Source organism: Antedon bifida, chromosome 4, assembly GCF_963402885.1.
Source record: "Antedon bifida chromosome 4, ecAntBifi1.1, whole genome shotgun sequence".
Taxonomy (NCBI): domain Eukaryota; kingdom Metazoa; phylum Echinodermata; class Crinoidea; order Comatulida; family Antedonidae; genus Antedon; species Antedon bifida.
The window spans coordinates 27,955,453-27,979,385 of record NC_136229.1 but is presented as its reverse complement, the minus strand read 5'-3'; the positions used below and the strand labels follow the sequence as shown (position 1 = coordinate 27,979,385).

The window sequence follows — 23,933 nt, the reverse complement described above, 5'->3', positions numbered from 1 at the left end:
GACGGTAGCCTCGTTTTCGTGTATTGCGTTTTCCTTTTTAAAGGTATCAGTACTGTATTAGAATATTATCCCCTCTCTCCGTCTCTCGCTTTTTGTGAATATACGGTACACACTGTTATATTATTGCAGTAAATGTCTGCAGTAGGCCTAAAATAATTTCAAACCATGTACTATTTGACTGTGTTCGACCATGAAATAAATGATATAAAATAATTTTGACACAATCCGTCCCATTATATTCTCTCAATGTTCTTATTGTTCTTCTCTTGTTCTTTCATAGTAAACAAAAACAGACATTATTTTTATTGCTGTGTAGTTATTTTATTCAGAAAACTAAAAAACAAATGCTCTATAGGAATTGTTGACCCAAATCTAATAAGCTTTTCAAAAATGAGACGATGTACATTCTTAAGCATAATATATATATTTATACTAACTTCACCACAGATCCCTTGTAAAATAATATATATATACAAAAATATGTCTTCTTGATATTATTTGCTTGATGAGTCAAACTATACTTGCACACACTCAACATTATATTTGTTATATAAAAATTTGAGAATAAATTTAATATACAAGTTAATGCATTTTGTTGACATTTAAAATATCATTTTTGCTGCCTACATTACTATATTTAAATTACAGGCATTAATAATTATATAATTTATGTATGTCTACTCATATACCATGATTACCATGTATTGATTGGTAGGCCGAGTACCAAATGACATACAAAATGGTGAAGAGTCTAGAGGCACAGGTAGCTTATGTTAGCAATATAGTACATTTCTTTTTTAAAGTAACAGAACACAAAATGTATTAGGCAGGAAAGTCCCTGGTATTAGGTCGGATACAAACAAATTGTTAGTTCACGCCTTATATGAAATGTGAAAGGGACGTGAAACTCATAATAAAATGAATTTTTTTTATCTGGCCTTAAATTCTCTATCCACAGTGACATATATTGGGGTAAAATGTGTACAAACATTCCTTAAAGATGTATTGTCCCCCAAAAACATGAAAAATGAAGATTAATTAATCAGACTTTGAATAGGTTTTTTTGTAGCTTTAATAAAGTTATTCACTTCCGTAGAAAAAAAAAAATGTTTCACTTATAAAATGAAAAAATAAGTTAAATTCTACCACAAACCCTGACTGGCGACTGTTTTTTGCCTTTGAACATACAGTTTTTTCAGGGTTTTTTTTTTTCCAATCCAATTTTTAGTGGATAACTATTATGTGACATTAAAATGGCATATTCAACAAAAACAATTGTAAGAATAATTTTATGAGGTGGACAATACATCTTTAAGATAACTATACTGATTGACTATGACGATCATTAATATTGTCAATTGCATCGAACAATTATCAAAATAATTTATCATTGTCCTACAAATATGCTTAGTTGCCCTTTAAATATATTTTATATAATATATAATATTGATACTTTTTTATTTCTCACTCTTGGTGTTACTGTACACACATACATTTTCTAGTACCTGTTCATAAGCATTCACCTGATAGTTGCATCATACACACATATTTAATGGCGTGTCCAGACACACCCCTTTCTCATCTAGTACCTGTTCATACCAGGAAGTTGTTAACATGTACATAGTACTGTATAAGTTCTTTACCTGATGTCAATTACATACAGTATTTTTCTCATACCAAACACATCTTTGATTTAAATCCATAAAAAAAATATATTCATTTGAACTGTTACGGGATCCCACCAGACCCAAAGAACTCACCTGCCCTGGGAAACCTACCGGCCCTGTGAGTTCACTTTCCCCAATGAGCCCACCCGGCCTAGGTCCTCCTAATTGAGAATATTAAGCTCATTATTTCATTTTACAATTTCTTACCAACATACAGCTAATGGAATTTTAAAAACTTAAATGATTTGTTATATAAAAGAAAGTTTATTTTATATTTGTAACTATAATGTACATATCTTTATGTTTACTTGATTTTTAGTTATTGCCTTAAACAATCAAACAATTAAAAAATAAATAAAATTCCTTAAAAAAACTGGATCAGTGAAAAGAAATATTCTTTGCGGCTTTTGCACATATGGTACACAAGCTATAGTATAAATGTTATATATACACATAAGCTTTTCTTTTACAAACTAATAATATTATTGTATTTCTTTTTAATACATATACAATTCTGTCCAGAAATAGTATAAATTATGGTTGATACAAAATGCAGTTAAATCCCTTCTTTGGGATACGCCTAATCAGACGGGAACACTTAATTCCCCTAATCAAGGGACGCTCCTATTAAGAGGACTTAAAATAGGGGCAATATATGTTTAACACTATGAATAACCCATAATCTGGGGACACCCCTATTAAGAGGACACGAAATAGGGGCAATATATGTTCAACACTATGTTGTGTTCTAAAGGTGTCCCCTTAATAGAGGTTCTAATGTAGTAACATTTACACTAGTAAGTACAAAGGAATAATTATCATATATACCATTATATCCCTTACTTTTCACTAATGAGTTTTTTGTGCAAATACATTGACTCAGTAGTAAAACATACATCTAGATTTGAAAGACTTAACATTAAAAAAAAGACTGAAGTTACAAAAATGTACATGAATGGCAAATGTATTGTAAGAGATAAAAATAAATTCAAAATGGTTTATAACAGAGATAATATAATTCATTAACAATACTATTCAAAAACCTTTGCATAATTAAATCATTATTATAATCAATAATCATCTATATTTTGAATATGATCATCAAAATAAAATGATTAAATTACCATTTACATATGTTAGATAAATTATCGTACCTTTGTTAATGACACTCACAAAATAGCACCCAACAACAACGGTTATGACAATTAGAAGCAATTGTGTGTCATGTTTTTAGTTTTCCACATGTCATAATTCTTTACATATTATCACTGTGCTTGCATTCACACTTAAGCTTAGTTCTCACTTGGATGTATGGCAACAACATAGGCTCGATTCAAGTGAGTTGACCAATCACAAGCGATGGATTATTCCAACCGTCACTTGTCATTGGTCAACGCGCTTGTGTTGCTCTCACATCCATGCATTACACCTTCCAGTGGGAGCCAAGCATAGGATTGGGCCCCACTTGGAACCAACACAATGCAAGTGAGTTGACCAATCACAAGCCAGATTTTGAGTGATACTTGCATGCATAGTGATTGGTCAAGTGGAAATAAACTTTTAGGCAAAGGGAGACACACCTAAACATTAAAATATTTGAAACATTGAAATACTTTTTAAGGGAAATATGTCATTTTAAGTATCAAATTGTGAATGGTAACCAGCTTGTGGTCATATGACTGGTCACTGATGATATTTGAAACATTACCATAAATACTTAAAACAGCGCATCATACACATCTTTAATAAATTCTTTTAAGTAACGATTATTAACAGATTAATTTATTTGGTGCAGCATTTGAAAAAATCTTTATGAGCCAGTACACACTGTTAAAACCATTATCTTGCTATTTATTTATACAGTAGGCTAGACACTCATTTAGTTTTCATACATATAATATTTTCCTGTAATATGACTACAATTGACTGTGATATTTTATTGATAAGGATTAATACATTTAATATTTGAGCATTTGTATATTTACTGTTTGGTATTTCGAATACTTTAAGTATTACATTACAAATTTCTAAATACAGTAGAGCCCCTAAGGGACACTTTCTGGTTTAACGAAAATGGAGAAATATATGTCTTATGCCAACACTAGTAAGGGAACAGCCCTATTAAGGGGACACTTTGGAGGGTCCCTAAGGTGTCCCCTTAATAGGGGTTCTATTGTACCCCCCATTTACAAGTTTATTTTTCTATACACTCTAGATACAAGCCCATTCCAGGACCATACATTTGCTTATCAAATATATGGGTTGTCTATACCCATATAGGGCATTTTCCATAAAAATGACCTCATATTTGGGAATGGGCTTTTACCACAGAATGTCAATGTATAATACGTTTTATTTACAGTAAATAGTATATTAAAATTAGATGTTTTAATTAAAATTAACAGGCATCTAATTCTAGGTTACAAATTGAACCGAAACATGATGAAATTGGATAATAAATAAACAATAATGTTTCCCCAACAAGACCCTTTACTCAAGGACTCAAAAGGATCACTTTTCTGTGGCTTCCATTAAGTGATTCCGATTTGGGACCAATACTGCTATAAAACAACTACAACCCTCATTTAAAAAACGGTGTTTAACTGAAGACATGTAGATAACAATAATACTAATCATAATAATAATATACAATTATATAAAAGGCAATATTGTAGTTATATAATAAATGTTTGTAAATAATAATAATAATATAACATAATTAAATTATTTGCTATAGTAGATGTCAAAGGTGTTTTTAATAAGACACGGTATCATTGGTTAATTAACTACATCACATATTGGAGGTAAAAAAACATTTATCAGGCCAGACCACACCTTCCCCCACACCTCCAAAAATCAACTGCTTTTAAATGGTATACAACAGAACAGAACCCACCCCTTCCCCATTTACGACCCCGCATACAGGCTTGCCATAAGTACCATAGGATTGGTTTGGTTTTATCAGGGAGAAAAAATGTCTGAAATCTATCTTTACAATATTTTATTTTTATAACGAACTAAGCATACATGTGACAAAGGGTAGACAGTTTTCAATTGATTAAAGACTTTGATTAATTCTTTGTTTAGCTAATTACTCATTAAATAATCCAGATAACTATTTATTTTTAATCTTTCTACATAACATAAAGAAGTATAACAGGGGTGTAGAGGCCACTGGTTTAGAAATCCCAAGTAGCCCTCTAACACTGGAGACCTTGGATGTTTTTAGCCCTTTTTTGACATATTTTAATGCTGGGCTTAAGCTCTCATAGCTGTTACGCCACTGGGTGTATCGGAAAAGCAAAGGTAATCTTGTGATTTGAATAACAAGCCCCAGCCAATGTGTGCATAGCGTTTTGCAAAAAGAAAAGATAGGACATTACGTAAAATTCAACACTTACAATTTTTAGGGTCCAACCCCCTATTTCAAAACGCTGGATCTGCCACTGCATGCGTTAATAAAAAATCCTGCAATTGAACACCACAGCAGACACATAATCAAAATCAAATTTATGCTATTTTTTTATCTTGTAGTGGAAAATAATTTTTTTCCGAGACAATTAATTTTGCGTAGTGGAAGTTAGCCATAATAAGATTTGATGAAACTGATATAATAACAATTGTGAATCAATTATTTCTGAATATAAACTTGCAATTGACAAGCACCAAGCCAAGACTAGACTATTAAAACATTAGTACTTTGAAATACAAAAATATTTTTTGTTAATTAAAAATAAAAATTTAATTATAAACATAGAATTCCTTATAGATGAAATACTAAAATACATTTTTCATTTCATTTAAAAGAATTTCTATGACTTGGTTCTGGTACATAAGATTCGCGGCAACATTTCCAATAGCGTCCTCTTGTGGCCACATCAATGTTGGTCCTAAAACTGTCGCCAGATTATGTACTGTCATATTGTTTACTTCTGCTTTTGCGGCCACTCTACAAAATAAATAAATCCAAATTTAAAATAAAACAAATTAATTTCAAAACACACAACATACTGCATGTTTTAATCATCAATATTAGAGAGTTTTAATTTAAGTGGAGGTGCCGATCATGACTAAGTGGGTAGCAAAGTCGAGCAGTCGTATAATGAGAGACTTTAAAAATCATGGCTGTTGTATATCTTCTCACTAATAAACTATAACTGTATATAAAGATGCCAACACGTTCAACTATTCCATCTAATAGCAACTAAATTCAACATGAGGTTAACAGCATAACACGTATATGGATCACAACTCTGTGGTATCTGTTATTGCTGTCCTCAATATACAATAATGGCCAAACCTGTGTTTAAAAAAGTCTAAACAACATGTGTGCCAGGGTTTTTCAAAGCGTGGCATATCTTGATGTAACATAAGCACAAGTAATTAAAACAATAATGATACGATGATCACCTGAACTGCTGGTTGTGATTAATCAACTCATTTGCGTTGTGGCTACGTTGTTGTGTTGCATCCAAGTGGCTTTGTAAGGTGGAAAATGTGTTTTTTTTAATAATAAATATTGGTATAATTACCTGACTAAATGTTCAAAGAATAACTTCATAGTAGCATAATTACAAGGAGGCAGCCTTCTTACTAACTCGCGTATATTTCTGATGCGAGATTTTCGGTCTGGCGCTTCTAAAAAGATGAACAATAAAATTCTATCAAAAAAAATTCAACAAAGCAGAGCAACATCCTTCAAAGGTACATTCGTTTTTGTGGTAGTTTTTTTCATTCATAATAATATTAAAATCATTTTCATAGAAAAACTCAATTACAATAGATTTTGATATGAAAAAATTGCTACAATGTACACAATTATTTACTTATGACATGTCATTAGGAGGGGCGTTTTATTTATTTAAATTTTTATTATTATTTTTTTTATAATTAGAAATACCATACACAACAAGTTCCTCATTCAAATACACAAGTTCCCAAGTTAATCCAATATTTTATTCTTTTGCCTTTTAGGGTTTAAAACTAATTTACTTTACATTTTATTTATTTCCCCTGACCTAAACTATTTAATAAACTGTAGTAGACTTGCACTAGACAGTTTTACAGGAACAAAGAGAAGACTTACTGAGAGCAGTTATGAAACTGTTGTACATCTGACATGGAATTAATGGATCTGGAAGTTCACGAAAGAACAACTTTAACGCACCGGAAATCACATGTATATCATCAAAAGGAGGATTATCCATGTTGACTTCATGTTCTAAATTATTATATGAAAAAAAAATCAATAGCAGTAGAATCTTGGTTTAAAATTTCTCTTTACTTAAAATAAAAAATGTAAATTTAGGAGAGTATCTTGTGACTTGTGCAGAACTGTGTCAGAGAGTGAAGAACCATGTCCAAACTTCTCTGGTTTTAGGCTAGGTGTACTTTGCCAAATTGTGTACAAGTGGACAAGCCAAGACAACAATTTTCTTATCTACTCATGTGGCTCTTGTGATTTTTCATCAGTTATTGTATGGACCTACATTAATTATTAATTATCAAAACTGTGTCAATCAAGAAAGCAAATCACAAATTTACATTCCTGGGAAGACTTGTTCCACCACAAGAACTTTGGACAAGAACAGCCTTGAATTTGGAGCAATGGCAGGGCCGTAGCCATCAGTACAGTTAGTACGGTTTCAACCTGACCACTTTTTCACAGAGATCGGACCACTTAATTTCTAATCTGTCTTAATAACCACTCAGGCACTTGACTTATAACAAATTAAAATTTGCCTCTTACCATAATCAATCTCACATCGTAGTTTTTGTACCAATGATAAGTTAGCAGACAATCTGTATATCCCTACGACATTTAAACCTTTCCTGTCGATCGTTGAGATGCACGCTTCAACAAACTTTGGAATTGTTGTGCCTTCTTTCTCGCATAATTTATCAAGTCTCTTACCAAAAACATTCTCCTCTGTTGGGAAAAAAATACAAGATTATGGGCCTAATGTTGATGATAGTCAATAGTAGAACTACTTCTACATATCTATATTTAACAACACTATAGTATACAAATAATGAATGTTTATGAGTGTAATGGTACAAATAATGGCATGAGGTGAATGATGAAAAGTTATATATGAACGAGGCAAAGCCGAGTAGATATTTAACCTTTCATCATTCACCAAATGCCATTATTTGTACCATTACACGAATAAAAAAAACCAGTCATCATAACTTTCAAATAGCGGCGAAAGTACAAAATAGCTGGCGCTGTTTTATTTCAAAAGCAATAGTATAAAACAAAATATTTTCCAAACGCGAAAAGATTTTTTTTTCCCTACACGAAACGATCGTTTAATAGTGCATACTATTGCACACCATGTGACCCACATTCGTCCAATCAAACGACAGGAATTTATTTAGGTGCTATATAATATATGTTAGCATTTCCCCATTTTAAAAATACTTGAACCGCCCCTGATAGTGTACACAAATATGTATGCTGTTTATTCAAGTAGGCACGAAGACAATATACCAATAACAAGCACTTTACTAGAATAATAATTACCACATATTTACCTTTAAGAATCCCTTTCTTCTCTAATTCACTCTTAGGCGGCCTCCTTAAAATACTGAAATATAATCTATTTTTAATTTTCTTCTTGTCAGTGGCTATAAAAAATAATACAAATATTATAAACCTTGATTAAAAATACTGTTTAATAGTCACTAACCTCTTGTGTACATTGATCAGGTAAATTTATAATCAGGGCACCCTGGTAAAACTCACTCACAGTCTTGGCATCCAATATGCACCATCAAATACTGACAATCTTGGCATGGCACCCTCGATGACTCTGAAAGACTCTCAGTCCAATGTCCTGTGTCAGGCTTAAACTCACACGACAGGTTAGGTAAAACATGCAGATAACTGGCAGTTTTAACGGCTACCCAACCATGAAAGTGAGTACACTAACATGGCACACTGGGTGCACACAGAATGCAGACCTGCCAACCCCTGGGTGCACACAGAATGACTCTTGGTCTTAACTACCCATATGAGTCCAGAGCATTTTTGGTAACATCTGAAAAACTTACTTTTTCTAGATTCTCTTCTGTTAAGTATGTGTGGTTGATCCTCAGATGGTTCTTCATCAAAAATGGTGTGACCAGGAGGGGACTGGAAATGCAATTTAAAAAAATGATATATAGCAAATCACAAGTTTAAGGAAAAAAAGTCATATACACATTGTTTATTGCAGTCACTGCCTCATAACAAATGTTTCGTTTTCACGGCGCTCCACGAGGCTATGTACCAATTGATTTGCATTGACGTTCGACTTTATTTGCGGGCACTGGACCGGAACAGGTGTGAAAGACCCTTAAATCAGGATAATGACATCCTACTAGTTCTATCATTTTGTTATCGAAACCACAAGAGTGGCCCTGTCCTAGGGATACGACAATATTTAGGGGGCATCTAGGTCAGACGGTATCTAGTGCAGGTGGTATCTAGGTCAGGGGTTATCTAGGTCAGGTTGTTTTCCCTCCCCCCACTTAGATCTGCTTATGAAAGTCCCCTTCATATTATTAACTCACCAATTTGCTAATTTTTCTCTTAATGGTTTCATGCCATCCATCAGTTTCCTGTGATTTTTCAGAGTACAAGATAAGTTCACTTCCAAATTTAGACGTAAGCTAAAAAACAGAAAATTTAATTACTGTAAAATATTTACTTTTCTGATTTCATGTTTTCTGAGTCTATATACAATACGTAAGCTACTGAAGTTAATGTACTTCCACAATCCAACCTGCATTAGCATTGATGGTCATATAGGATATTTTCGGTTATTTTTGTGGAAGATGCAATTGTTAATTTCCTGATGACATTTTTTCTCTTTTTGTTTTGTATGTTTTGTATATGGATGTACTACGGAATAAAGGAAATTAATGAATACTGGTGAAAATGAAAACCAAGTTTCTCTAACTATACATAAGTAGTCAAGTGGATTTAGAATTTAAACTATTTCTGACCCCACAGTCCGTCAATTATACTTACATAAAAGGCATTCTTGCCTTTGGGTTTGAAGTCCTTATCCACTGGCTTTAAGGTTGCCTCAACCAACTCAATGCTACTCTCAGGACGACCCAGACTTCCCTTTCCCTGTAAAAAAAATCAGTCAGTAAGGGTTTACATTGTTGTATTTTTGCAGCACCAGTAACCTTATATCTCAGAAGGCATAGTCAATGCATGAACTGTTTTTATGCCAGTTTTTTAGGAGGGTGCATGTGTGACGATGTACTCCAAGGCAAGAAGCTAGCCAGTGGCCGTATTCACCATTCACAGGAAGGGAACACTATCTCCTATCTAAGTGAATACAATTTCTACTTAAGGGAATCTCTATTTATTGAGTTTAGTGAAATACTTTAATATTTAAAGGAAATATCTCACTTAATTGTGATTTGTGAATACGGCAACAGGTCTGCATGTGTAGCTAGCAGTTGTTTAAATGATTAAGGGGCATAGACAATGTCAACAGCAAGATTGTTCCATTCAAGTGTACCTTTATATGCAAGGCTACATTTTTCATATTCAGTCTTATGTAAAGGCAGAGCAACATTTTCAAGTTCAAGATAATTTACAATTTGCATTTCAGACAATAAAATTTATAGTATTAATCAAGTCATGAAAATAAAAGTTTATAAATCAAAAGGGCCGTTACCTCATACATTTGGTGATCTTTGTAAATAACAATTGAAGAGTGCGTAAGTACCACGTACACCTTCGACACTTTGTTTTTACTTTTTCGGTTAAAATCCTTCATCCTCAAACAAAACATGTAACCGGACTTTTCCACAAGTGTCGGCGGCGAGTCCTCTTCCACCCGACGATCAATATTATATGCGGATACACTCTGAGGAAGCTGTGGAATACCAACATAATATTGTAATTCTGTCAATGTAACATTGGCTTCCATGTTCATTGCTAAATGTATGGAAATGAGCTGTCAGTTCCATTCCATTCCATCTTATTCTCTATAGTATTTTTCAACCAGAAACTCATTTACAGCTGAGTGGACTGTACAATGTTTATAAAATGGCATACAAATATATACCGTATGTGACTATTTAAGGTTATATTTAGACACAAAACTTTCAAAGTCCATTCTTAAAGATGTATTGTCCCCAAAAAACATGAAAAATGAAGATTAATTAAATCAGACTTTGAATATGTTATTTTGTAGTTTTAATAAAGTTAATCACTTCCATAGAAAAAAAATAATGTTTAAAAAATGTATTCAACCAAAAATCCATTGGCTGGCAGCCAATTTGACCATTTCTTGCTTTAAATTATATTTTTTTCAGGTAAATACATTTTTTGTAATCACATTGTTGGTCAAAGTGGATAACTATTATGTTACATTAAAATGGAAAATTCAACTAAAAATTGTTTAAGAATTATTTTTTCAGGGGGACAATACATCTTTAATACAATCCAAGTATCCCATCCGTTTCAGACCTCTTTGGGACTCTTTTGCTCTTTCATATACAGTAATCAATTTTAAATTGAATTACAATAAGGTTTTGTTTATTTCAAACCATTTTCAATTTCTGTTCAAACAATTTACCGGTTTAGATTTATTCTAATATTTATAAACATTATTAATTACAGGTTTTAAATTCTGCTGGGCGTGGTAGACTTGTCAGTATAATACTACAGTGCAAAATGGAATAGAAAATGGTAAACAAATATTTAAATAATGTTTGGCAAGCAAAATAAAGCACAATATTTACTTCAAGGAGGAAGTATTTAAAAAATAATTAGGGTTACAAAGAATGCAATTGTTGTTAGTCATTGTGTAAAGATAATATTGTAGATTAAGCACGATGAATTAAACTATGAATAGATTATGTAATAAATCTGTAAAATGACAGTTTTATTATTAATTAATTGATAAGCCCATAGATAGGAGGCAGGTTTCAAGATCAGAAAGAACCTCCCATTGTTCTTATGGTAAACAGGTGCCGTGCTTGTGACTATTTTTTTATGTTTTATGGAAAAAAATGAACCCTTCTACACACACATTGGCTACAGGCTTTTTACACAAAATCATAATTGAATTAGTAACAAGCAATATTGGTTATATTTTAATAATTATTATTATTATTTATTCATGAAAAAAATTAGGTTGAAAAATACATTAATGATTGTTAGATGGTGTTAATATATAATGTAGTAAATAGAAATAGCATTTTACTGTAAAAGTCACACATGTATTGCGACGACTCGTTCATTGTGCACATGCAGGAATATTGGGACATGTGTCTTCGCTCTCCACTCGACAGGTTTGGATAGTTTCTAGGTTTATGCGACGACACATCAATTGACCTGACCTAGGCTGGTCATCGGTCCTTGGTCGTCGCAAATCAAGAGCTCCCTATTAAGCCTACTGTGGGACATATCCATCTAAATCAGACCCCAGACAGATTACAATTTGAATTGTTATATCCAAGTCAGTATGAGTATAAAATAACATGAAAAGTTTTTATCCAATATAAAATCTATACCGAAAATACGGTATAATACGTGTGCAAAAACGTGTGAAATAAATTGGAAGTTGTTCTTTGTGACTGACCTGAACACACAAACTGACAGCTCACTAGTCATTTTGGACCGTATTCATAAAGGGGCAACTACCTTTAGTCCTAGACTATCTCTGTAAGTTACTTTAAAATAATAAAATAAAACAAAACGAAAACTAAACTTCACATTTCAGTATATTCATTTCAGATCCAAACTATGCTATTAAGAAACAACAACAGACTGATTGACAGACAGGCAATGAAACAACAGTACATAACAAATTAATCAAAATCATACACAAAAATGGCACAAGCAAAGCATTACAAGGTGGAATTGAGATGACAAAACTTACACACACTTCACGAATCATTAATAATGTTTTAAAGATAAATAATTAAATATTTTCCTTAAACCTATAAGTAAATAACAGAAGTCTATTTTATGAACAATAACCTGCAAATTGTATCAAACAATGTGGCTAATAAGTAGCTATGTATAATTACATATAAACTCATTGTTATTAAAATTTCACAACACTGTATCTTATCTGTTGTTTATAGTATAAAACCAGCTCTAAATAACAATAGGGAAGCTATCAATGTTTATTTGATCCTCATCAAATCTGTTGTTGATAGTTTTTGAAAAATTTCAACATAGAGTAATGCAATGCATTTGAGGATTGGGATAAAACTGGAAATGATTGAAATGTTAACTACATACAAACAATACATACCAATAAGTCATCAATTGTTTCACCTATAGAACCTAAGTTATCATCAATTACGCTTAAAATACGTTGCCTAAATTCCTCTTGTTTATTATCATCATCCTCTTCATCCTTCTCATCATCCTCCTCTAATTTAGCAATATTTATGACACCTCTAGAGCCTACACTGGAGTCATCCCTAGCTCCGTTCATCTCCATTATTGCAGTTATTACATATATTTCACATCCTGTATACTATTAAAACTGTACCAGGAAACAGGTTGATAATATATTACTAAAGTCCAGAAAACATATCTGCAGTTTCATTAATATGAAGCAGCAAAAACAAACTTTTGGTTTCTGATTATGATAACTCGAAAGCACACTATTGCAAATAGATTTAGACATTACTTATGTCATATTACTTTTGTTTACACTGATAAATAATTTATATATAAAAAAAAAATTGCTTTTGGAATCAATTTGTTTCTTTTATAGCAATGTCTGATAGTATGGCGTTTTGTTGGAGATCACACTACCATACATGCCCAATGTTTGGTTGACAAAATAAGATGGTAGGATGAGGACTATGTGAGACGACATGCAGTGATCTTATGCTGTCGCCCAGTTAAAACTGGATGAAGTCCATTTTTTGAGTAAAATTATAAATTACCAAAACTAACAGATACACATTACTGTGGGCATTGTGGGTGGAGCCACATATTTACAGTTTTTCGTAAACTGACGATTATACTATATAATATAGCAAGATCACAAGTAAATATGAAAACAACTTTGGGTGCAATTGTAATAGCTCCCTCTATATTTCACCTGACATTGAGGAAAAAATGTATAATTAAAATTATTACATTTGGAAACGATCCTTCTGTACTTTGACATCTCATCCGAAAAATGAGGCAAAAACAACTTTAACAAATGCTACAAACATGGCACAGGACAAAATACTAATCTACATTTTTACTATTTTTTATAAATCGTAATGTACTAATGAAAGCATTTTTTTTTAATGCACTTTACTAAATGCTCTTACATATATTTGAATAAATCAATGTTAAATAAGCATTTTATATACAGTAGAAACCCTCTATTGTTACACACCTATTTCCGATGAAATGAGGGGCAATATGGGACACACCTATTTAGGTACTGAGGTGACCCCTTAATAGGGTTCTACTGTGTGTATAAATAATAGTTACTGTATAAAAAAAAATAAGCATTATATATTTATAGACTAGTATTAGTATTTTAATGAAGATGATCACTATATTATTTAGCCATATTATAAAAAGATAAACAAATTATTTTATGCAAAAAAACCACAGGAAGAAAAACAGCCACAGAAATGAGAAGAAACCAATATAGAGAATGTTGTACTCTGTATTATTTTTTTCCAAAATAAAAGATGAAATAAAATGAATATTATGTTTAGCCGATTCTTGGTACAATATCTATAATTTGTCTACTGTCATAGGAAAATTCTGTAATACAGTGTCATACATTGATCACATGCGATACCTTTATCATAGACCATAAGCTTAACCTACAGCAGCACATGTAACATATGTGACACCGTATTACAGACTATTCCTGAGATACTAGCCATATGTGTAGATACAGAATCGGGTGAAATGATCTACTGTACCAGTACCGGTATTTACCATTATTAGTATTCAAAAATGAAAATGAAACTACCTTGAAATTTAGAAATAAAAGTAACACATGTTTAAAGAAAACATTAAAGTAAAAAAACCAGTAAAAGAAAATATTCTAAAACATGCAAATAGGATGGTGGTTAAGAAAGCAAAGCATGCAGACACTACAGTTATAAAATACAAAGAGTAAGACAACAAGTTCCACAGATTACAAAATCACCACGTAAATATTCATTTTCTTACTTTAACTGCATAAGGAGTTGAAATATTAGCAAAGTCATTCTCTGGTATTCCACTCGGCAGAGTTCGACTTCGTCTCGAATTTCGTTCGACATACACAGACTGTGTTTTGGCCACACGCTCAGATCGCTTGCGACTACGCCTTTGTCCGAAATCGTCCAGGTTTTCGGATAACCGTCTTGATGATAACTTGAAAAAAATTTGAGGAAAAGTGGCGATTTACGAACTATAGAATAATTAAGGACAATATTTCACTTTAAAAACTATTACAGTAGAATCCTCCTTTGAGACACCTTATTCACAGGATCCCAAAGGGACACTTTCCTATGAAATGCCACATGGCATGTTATGTCCTAAAGGTGTCCCTTTAATTGGAATTCTACTGTACTATCATACATGATCAAATGGACAGGGAAAAAGCACCTTAATCGAACATAGGTGCCACCGTTGATTGCCTCAGTTGATGAAGAACATCCGACAAATAAGCATCACATACTAAAGCCAATTGTAAAGCAAGGGTAGAAGCAGGACTAAAAGAACTACAGCACTTTATTTGATTCTTTAACAATTTTTGATTTAGAAGAAAATCTTTGCAAATAAATACAGTAGAACCTCTCATTTTGGACACCATTAAGGAGACACCATTAAGGGGACACCATTAAGGGGACACCATTAAGGGGACACCATTAAGGGGACACCATTAAGGGGACACTAAAGATGAACAAGGGCCCGCTATGTTTTAACGCTTCTGCCAATCCCTATTCAGAAGACACTTCTCAAGTGACAACCAGGGGTTCTAATGTATTGGCTGTAGTGTTAAAACATACTGTATTATTGTTTGTTTCACAGAAAAGGATATGTCCTCTGAATATTGGTGTCCCAAAGGAGGGATTCTACTGTACTATTAAGGCAAGAGCATAGTGTCTTTTCATTAATTTTATTTAAAAATATATGAAATACATTTGAGAGTCAAATATGGCTCGTCTGTTGAGTACCCCTGCTGTTTGGAGTTATACAAGCTATTACAAACATTAACCGCTTTTTATTGAATATTTCAATTTTTACTCTATATTTCTATTTCCAAAACAAACAATGTTTAATATGCATTTATTTCACTTTCTACTGATAATCTCATAAAATCTATTTAGTGTTTTTGTTTCTACTTTCAACTACAAACAAAAAAGACATGCAATTAATTTTTATCTAAATGGGGTTTTTTCTAAATTATTTTTAGGACGTGATTTTCATACAAAGGTATAAGTTTTTCTGGTAGGTATACGATTTGTGAAAAAATCAATAACATTTATAATGTGACGTCAACTGTAAAATCTCTCCTTAGTTGCTGTTTTCAGAGGAAAAAGTTGTTATGTGACAAAAAAATGTGATGTGCTCATATATGGACACGATGATGTCATATCACTACCTTATGCATATCACTACCATATTTGGGCATATCACACTTTTTTTTTCAAACTAGTTTGATAGTGTAAACAGAGTTTTATATGATGAATGCCCTGTGTGAATCAATAAGAAATAAATTTACATATTATATTTTCAAATTCATCAAAATCAGATAAAAGATGAGGCACTTTATGTCAACCATGACAGTTTAGTATGGCTTCTAACACTTTCCATCTCAAAAAAACATAGTCAGGCCTAATTAACTTTATTAATCTGTTATCCAAGAATAATAAGATAAAACACTATACTGCATAATTATACATAAATATGCATACAGTTCATTTTTTTACTGGTTTTGGTTATATTATAAGGCCATAAATAAAAATCAAATTGAAAAAATGTACACAAAGCGAATGAAAAAATGTACAAATCACCATAATAATTAAAAGATAAATACGATAAAAACGCTATATATATTACATATTTAAAATCAACAAAATATGCATAATATGGTTTGTTTGTATTTTATAAGGCAAAAATCTAAATAAAAAACTGAAAAAATGTGTACAAAGTTTTTTAACGATCTCTTTTATCTAGAAGAATGAGAACCTAATGAGATAAAAACACTATATCGCATATTCAAACACAATTATAAATTTTAAAAAATATAAGGCCAAAATCTAAATAAAAGACAAACTGAAAACATTTAAACAAATCACCATATATTCCTATTTGAATAATGAATTCAGAAACGAAGTTCAAATTAGGTATTGAATACACAACAGACAATGGCATACCAAAAAAAAATCCTGCTCTGAAAATTGCACAAACTTCTGCAACTGATGAATTACGTTGTTGGCATATAAAAGATATTTGAACTCAACTTCCTAAACAATAATAAGTTCCTTCAATCATAAAGCAACTCTATAATAATACTAAACACAGATGTTCCTTTATAAGTCAGAATCCGACTGACAATAGCTTTAGAATAAAAACGACATCAACAATAAGGTGTTCCAATGAGTGTAAATATAGATGATCACTTCCTTCTTCCTGGATGGTATTTAGAATGGGAAACACCTCAGATAGATGGATTAGTTAATCAAGGAAACCATCTTTCCTAATATGGGCATACTGTACTGTGCGGGAAAATTAATAAACATTTATAATTAGGCCTACTGTATATGCCAGGGTTTTTGGAATACTGATATTGATAATCTACAATTGTCTCTTGGGTGGGTTTCTTTTTAAGATGGGCTTTGTTTTAAGATGGACTTCTTTTCGAGATGAGATTCTTTTGCAAACTAAAGACACCTTTCTTATATTCAAATAGTTTATCTCGAAAAGAAGCCCATCTTCTTTTCGAAATTACTTTTGCAGACAAAAGAAGGAGGCTTCTTTTTGAGATGTGCTTCTTTTCGAAATTACTTTTGCAGACCAAAGATGGGGACTTCTTTTCAAGATTTTACGGTATACTCTAGTAATATTTAATATTGTTTTACAACCTACTAAAAATACACCAGTTCGTAGGTCAGGTGAAACAAATCATAAACCAGTTTATTATAACAACAGTTCCTCTTCAAATTTTCCCACTCCAGAAACCATACAGTACACAAGGCAATAGAGGGAAATGGTGAACCGCAATGACGTCAGTAAAAACTGGCGAGCTTGATACAGTAAAAACTGGCGAGTTTGATATATCATTATAAAGAAAAGCGGTATTCCTACGATGGTGTACTGTATGCGGTAAGAGTTTTAAAAAAGTATGTAAACCACAGGCAAAAACTAGAACATGTGCTAGAACATTACGTCAAGTTCAACACTTTATTTTTACAATTGTAGTCCTTAATTTAGTCCCTATTTCAAAATCATCAGCCACTGCCCATATGCCACAAATTAAATTTCAAAAACAAAATTTCCAGGAATTTGACTTCCATAAACTCTGTAAAATTTGTACAATAATTATACAAAAATATACAGAGAACAAAAGTCAAATAATCAAACAAATAAAAAATAATTATATATAAATGTTTTAAAAAAATGGAAAATGTATTTTCCCACTAAAAAAATAAGTTTTAAATCTGTTATTATACTTTATTATATATTTTATTTTACTGAGACAGTCACGTGTATGACCCTGTCATTAAACAGAATAGGCCCTCTAGAGGTCAATCTGTTTGATGATAGATCGTCATTATTTCTGAAGAAGCTGTCCGATCAGGACAGCGAAACTGTCAAGAAGGTTAGTTTACTAATTGTTGGTTTGAAAAAAAGAATATTTCCAAAATAACTTATATCTACAAACCAGATGAACATTTTCAATCTTTATTATATATTATTTATCCAGGGAAAAAAGTATATATGTATATATAATGCTTGCAGCAATGCTTGCAGCATTTTTTGCTTTAAATTGTAGCTTTTTGGGGTAAATAATTTGTTTTTATTGTGCGACATTAAAATGGCATATTCAACAAAAAAACGTTAAATTTCAGGGGGACAATATATCGTTAAGGAGAACGGAAAAAAAAGAAATATTTTAGTACTTACTTGCAATGAGTTTTATAATTGTTATCGTATTTGCAGCATACGTTACACATGCCATTATATGATAACATATTTTTTTTAAATCAGGGTAAATAATGCAAACTATTAAAATTAATTAAGCATTTCTACAGAAATGAATACTTTTATTAAAATATTTACATTTGATAGATCTGGTAGTTCCCATTGAGATGTGTCTCTATTTTCACTGTAGAAGTAGGCTTTGCCTGCATCATCTTTGCTCATTCGCCACTAAAAGATACCAAAACAATTCTCTGTATTGCAACATACATTTAAGTAAATAATAATAATAATAACATGGTGCATCCAAAAACATCAAAATAAAACTTAAAAACGACAATTAATTATTTAAGTATATAGTACCATATCACAACTCATAGCTTCAATAAATTTGAAAGAGATAATATGCAGGTAAAATGTGAATATGATCATCACATGTAATACATCTTGATTGCCAAGCACTCAGACTACATAAATAGCTTTAGATAGTGTAGTAGTATGGGTGCCTTATAACAGGGTTAAAAGGATGGCTTTGGACAGGGTTGTGGATGCCTTTGGACATGGTTATGAGCAGAGGCTTAGTACGGAGGTCAGGACAGAGGTGCTGTGGCTTAGGACAGAGGTGCTGTGGCTTAGGACAAAGGTGCTGTGGCAACAGAGGTGCCATGGCATAGGGGTTTGCTTTGGACATGGCTACTAGAAATAGACAGAGTGGCTTAGATATTTGACAGACAGCATTGGGAGTTTTCAGGAATCACACACTTGAAAGAAAATTCAATTTAAATTTGTGGAAAAAAAATGTACTAACCCGTTCTGTTGTATTTTCATGAGTGTAATACCATACACCTAAATCATCTTTTACTTTTTGCCATCCAGGGGGAAGCAATTTGTCATTCAGCAATGTATTGCTCTATAAAATAAAAAAATTATTATAAACAAGTTGATTGAAGCATGATGCACACCCACTCTATATTTCGAAAAAATAAACAACTCTTTTCTGAGGGTGTGGCTCATGGATGATACCACTATATTGAAGGGGTGCTTAATTTTTAATAATTTTTATGTTCTCGCCTCGAAGGGGAAAAGACATATGTCGGTTTATCCAGGTAAGCTGATGATTAAAAATAAGTTGATTGATAAGCATGACGCACACCCCCTCTATATTCAAAAAATAAACGTAACACTTCCTGGCGTTACATAGGCTTATTCGACTGGTCTCTTTTGAGGAGATCCTTGGATTCCTCACTGTTTCTATACGAATTGTTTTGCAACATAATAATCGACCAGTCAAATATGCCTACACAGATACCAAAGATGCTCTTTACATGTATATTTATTCACAGATAAAAAACTATTGATATTTATCACCTGTGAAATCACAAAACAAATAATATAAAAGTATATACAGTAAAGTACATATCAGTTTACATATAAAATCAATGGCATTTACAAACACAGTATTATATGCATAAAACAACTTGGATCACCATACAAAGGATGCTAAAAACGACTAAATTAGTAGGGATTTTTAATGAATTAGAAACTTGATAAAATGCTCATTAATTCATCAGGCAAAACATGAATCTGGTATCAATATTAGTAAAATAAAAATATAAGCTATCATTCTGAAAGAAGAAAATAGAAGTTAATCATAGAAATAACATCTGTAATATACTCGAAAATTATCGTTTTAGAAATGATATAAATGAGGAAAACTGAGAGAATGAGAAAAAGCCACCCCACCAAACCAAAGAGTGGATTCGAACATACATTGTATTGTTCAAATTCGATTGGATAGTGACTCTGTAACACCCTTGGCATGGTATGGTGGAATAGCACTAGTTCTATGGTATATAGAAACAATAACTGAGGAAAACTGTGAGAATGAGAAAAAGCCACCCAACCCGAGATTCAAACACGGAACCTTTTGCTTCACATGCAGATTTCCTAACTCTTAGACCACTGGGGATAGTGATCCTGTAATGGCGTGGTACAGTAGAACAGCGGAACAGCACTAGTTCTAAATTATACGCTTACGCAAATCAAATCAATATGCCCTCATACATCAATATACTATTTCATGAAGAAGGATCTCCGAAGGGATACTCTTACTTATAAAATTTAGAGGCACAGAAGAAATTCTAAACCGACTGATGATACAAATACATACTGCACTTGAAGCTAATACAAATTGATAGCTGTTAATATAGACAGCGCAACTAGACAGAAACAGTCAATGGAATAGAGTCTTCAATCAACAAATCATATATTGGCTTGCTTGTGGTATGATTATATTAACGTCTGATTTATGATTGCATTTAAATCTCTGATAAGTACTCAACTCAACTTAACCAGCTATTAAGCATTTGACCTATGTACTGATGAGTAGCTTACAAGTTTATTTCAAGTAGTTTAGCCAATTTAAAACTAAATTGAAGAGATGCCAAGTTGAAAGATTTGAGGAGTGAGAGAGGCGGTTAGATGGGCAATCACAAAATTCACTTTTATGAAAAATATAATGCAAATTTTTATTATCTAAAGCAGTTGAAACATTTATATCAGTATCAACTATTATTATGGATCTTTGTGTATTGCACTGTTTAATCAATCTTCCAAAGTAGATATTAAAATGTAGTCTATATATTTAAATAGCAAAACTTAAAATTAAAAGTTGATCAAATAATAGAACCCTGGAGGAATAATTATTAAGCTCTGTCTACACCATCAAATTTTACGTGACAAAAAAAAGTGATGTACCCATATATGGACATGATGATATCATATCACTACCATATTTGGGCACACTTTTTTGTCAGACTAGTTTGTAGACATGGCTTTAGTTTACTGATCAAGCAATCAATTAATGGTAGATGATGATTGATAAAAAAACCAGTAACAATATAAAACAATAGTTTGTTTTGGTTTTTTTTATAGTATGGATATATTGGAATGGTTAATTGAATTTATAGCGTGGGTTGGATATTAAATTCAAGGCTATATAGTCAGGATGATAATAATACTATAATTTTATTAATCTGACAAATACGGTCACAAATAACCTACATTTTTAGAATTTATTGCAAAGTGACCCAGACTCTCCTAATTCAGGTGACACCCACATAAAGGGACATTACAGTATCAAAGGAATACATTTTTGGATTGTACCAATTTTCTTCATTCCAAAAATAGATGTTTATTTATTTCTAAAAAATGTACCAAATTAAAAAATGTACTAAAACATAGATGAACATGCATTAGCAAATGCAAATAATCAATTAATAATAATCAATACCGGATTACAATAATCACCTAAGCCTTGAGGTAAGAGTTCAAAGTTAAGCCTGATATTTTTTTTCTTCTATAGATAGTCTAATATTCAGATCTCAGTATTGAAACTACTCTATAAAATAAACATACAAGCTATACAACAATAAAATATAAATTTTCATTATAATAATGTATTATTGTATTTATACAATTTCCTTAATGTCTAGAATATAAACAACTCTCCACAATACAGTATCTTATGTCTTGCAAGGACTATGGCATTTTCAGTCTGGTTTAATTTCAATATGTAATAACGCCATTTGTGCAAGGACGGTCTCAATCCTAATAAGACTATTTCATTGGTCAACGTAACATCCAGGGAAGTTTAATAATAACACATAGTGATATTCTTTCTACTTGTTAATCAGTAAAAGACGCTTGATTTTGAAGATACAGTACAGTTATTAAAATCTAATAACCTTGGATCGGAGATAAACTATCTCAATATTAAATCTATTTTCTATCTATACCATCTGAAAATGTTTTAATTTAATTAATTCTGGTTGACCAAACATATCATAAGATTTTTTGTGTTTATATAATAATGATAATGTATTTATACTGTAATACTAGCCGATTCTCTGTATTTTATCTATAATATTTCCAGGATCATAGGTAAACTCTGTAATATAGTGTCAGATGTGTATAACATGTGATGCCTGTAACATAAGCATAACAATATTCACAATACAGGCACCATATGTGATCCATGTGACATAATACTATAGGATTTGCCTATGATATTAGTCTCATTTAGTGAGACTGGACAGATGCCATATGTGGAGATACAATACAGAAAATCAGGTATTGTTATTGTTGAGCCCTTAATACAGCCACCCCTTTTCCTCCTACAGTATAACAATACAGTGCAATGATGGACTCTTGCAGTAGATTACAAAGGGCATTGTACTTTACTGTATTGTTGATGGTCAAATAATATCTTTATGGTCAAACCCAAAACTACCTCTATTATTACAATGAACTTCTTAGTAATGAATTTTGTGAGGTATTACTGTAGGGCTAAAAGAAGTTTATGTTGCTGTAAAGCCTAACTGACCAATGAAAAAAAAAATTAGGGTCAGCTAGCTTTTTTTAAATAGTATAAAATAATGCACAGCGTATGATAGGAAATCAAATGACAAAGATATACATACAGTATGTGTGATATAATAATTATACTATTGACTGCTAAAAATATGAATTCTACTAGTATCTACTAGATTGAACATAAATAGAGGAATTAACATAATCAATGTTTACAATATTCCATGCAAAAATGTTAGCATCATCACAACATTGGTCATGCAACGACGCAATCATTCAAATTCATTCCAATAGTTTCAAAGTGTTAAAACACACAAGTAAACTAAATAATGTATGCAATTGTAGAAGTTGCATAAACACTGAAATCCAACACTGGCAATGATATTAGTAAACAATTGTTTCATTTGCATAATTTATTCAAACTATCAGAGACCACATGCGTATTGATCCTTCTACCTCTAAATATCTTTGCCTGAAGCTGTATGCTCGTCTACCGTTGCCGTAGTACTCGCGACCTCGCTGAGGTCGCCGTGAAGCAGCATGTCGATTGATTCTAGCCTGAAGATTAAATGATAGCATTCTACATAATTAATTACCATGCGAACATATGCAAGCTCACCTGTATCGGTATGTAAATATGATGTGAATATGCAAATTAATGGTAAATTATGCAAGAAGAATATACAGTACGAATAATAAAAAAACCTGAATGAAATTATGAGTGAATGAACGATGTATACTACGAAGCGAAAGTGATAGAAACAATGTTA

The 23,933-nt window shown here is 31.9% G+C and overlaps 1 protein-coding gene across 3 annotated transcripts in view; it reads right to left on the bottom strand.

Moving 5' to 3' along the window:
* Nucleotides 1-4,535: 4,535 nt before the first annotated feature.
* LOC144839835 (rho GTPase-activating protein 15-like) overlaps nucleotides 4,536-23,933 on the bottom strand; it is a 32,752-nt gene continuing 13,354 nt past the window's right edge. For all 3 annotated transcript variants that reach the window (XM_078695375.1, XM_078695373.1, XM_078695374.1), the window contains exons 4-15: nucleotides 19,601-19,702; nucleotides 18,934-19,023; nucleotides 14,833-15,018; nucleotides 10,349-10,549; nucleotides 9,685-9,789; nucleotides 9,225-9,323; nucleotides 8,724-8,805; nucleotides 8,205-8,297; nucleotides 7,417-7,596; nucleotides 6,754-6,888; nucleotides 6,200-6,305; nucleotides 4,536-5,616 (exon numbers count right to left, since the gene is read on the bottom strand). In XM_078695375.1, coding sequence (XP_078551501.1) covers nucleotides 5,445-5,616; nucleotides 6,200-6,305; nucleotides 6,754-6,888; nucleotides 7,417-7,596; nucleotides 8,205-8,297; nucleotides 8,724-8,805; nucleotides 9,225-9,323; nucleotides 9,685-9,789; nucleotides 10,349-10,549; nucleotides 14,833-15,018; nucleotides 18,934-19,023; nucleotides 19,601-19,702 — 1,551 coding nt within the window. In that variant the 3' untranslated portion in view covers nucleotides 4,536-5,444. The remainder of the gene's footprint in view (nucleotides 5,617-6,199; nucleotides 6,306-6,753; nucleotides 6,889-7,416; nucleotides 7,597-8,204; nucleotides 8,298-8,723; nucleotides 8,806-9,224; nucleotides 9,324-9,684; nucleotides 9,790-10,348; nucleotides 10,550-14,832; nucleotides 15,019-18,933; nucleotides 19,024-19,600; nucleotides 19,703-23,933) is intronic.